At 59.0% G+C, this 516-nt stretch overlaps 1 protein-coding gene across 1 annotated transcript; it reads right to left on the bottom strand.

Annotated features, from left to right (window-relative positions):
• Window positions 1-516, bottom strand: DQ04_25611000 (putative surface protease GP63; the record flags this gene model as incomplete). Its single annotated transcript, XM_009318291.1, has 1 exon — window positions 1-516. A coding segment is annotated over one exon (516 nt), but the record flags the coding sequence as incomplete, so codon positions are not given.

The following is a 516-nucleotide window of genomic DNA, read 5'->3' as shown; positions in this document are numbered from 1 at the left end:
CGGCGCCGCCGCCACGTACAGCACCATATCTGCGTCGCTCACGCCTGTCGTGTGGTGATCTTCGGGAATTGTGAAACGGCCGCACACAGAGTTCGCCTCAAACCGAGGCACTTTTAAAGCGCCACTCACACGCTGGACGAGCAGACGGTCCGTGTGCAGTTTCACAGCAACAGGGACGATCGGGTTCTTAATGGCAGCAATTTTTTCAGGCGTAAGAACCGAAAGAGAAGAGCACGTATAATTACTGCCCGTTAATGTCAGTCGTTCCACACCCGTCTGGTTGCAGTATTTCGATGTGTTGTCGAGGTCCCTCGTGGACACCACGATGCGGAGAGGCGCCCAGCCGTCTGACCCCGCCGCGGTGTACGCCTNAACGGGCGTGTGCCGCTCTGCCTCATCAACTCGCCGAACCCGCAGTGATGCTGCGCCGAGCCGAGGCACGCACTTGCGCAGCACAGCAGCAGCAGGAACAGGGTGGTGCAAAGGGGCGCACCGTTCATTTGGCTCAGTGTGGTA

The sequence above is a fragment of the Trypanosoma grayi genome, assembly GCF_000691245.1.
Source record: "Trypanosoma grayi strain ANR4 Tgr_2561_V1, whole genome shotgun sequence".
In the NCBI taxonomy this organism is placed as follows: domain Eukaryota; phylum Euglenozoa; class Kinetoplastea; order Trypanosomatida; family Trypanosomatidae; genus Trypanosoma; species Trypanosoma grayi.
This window is presented reverse-complemented; position numbering and strand designations above follow the sequence as displayed.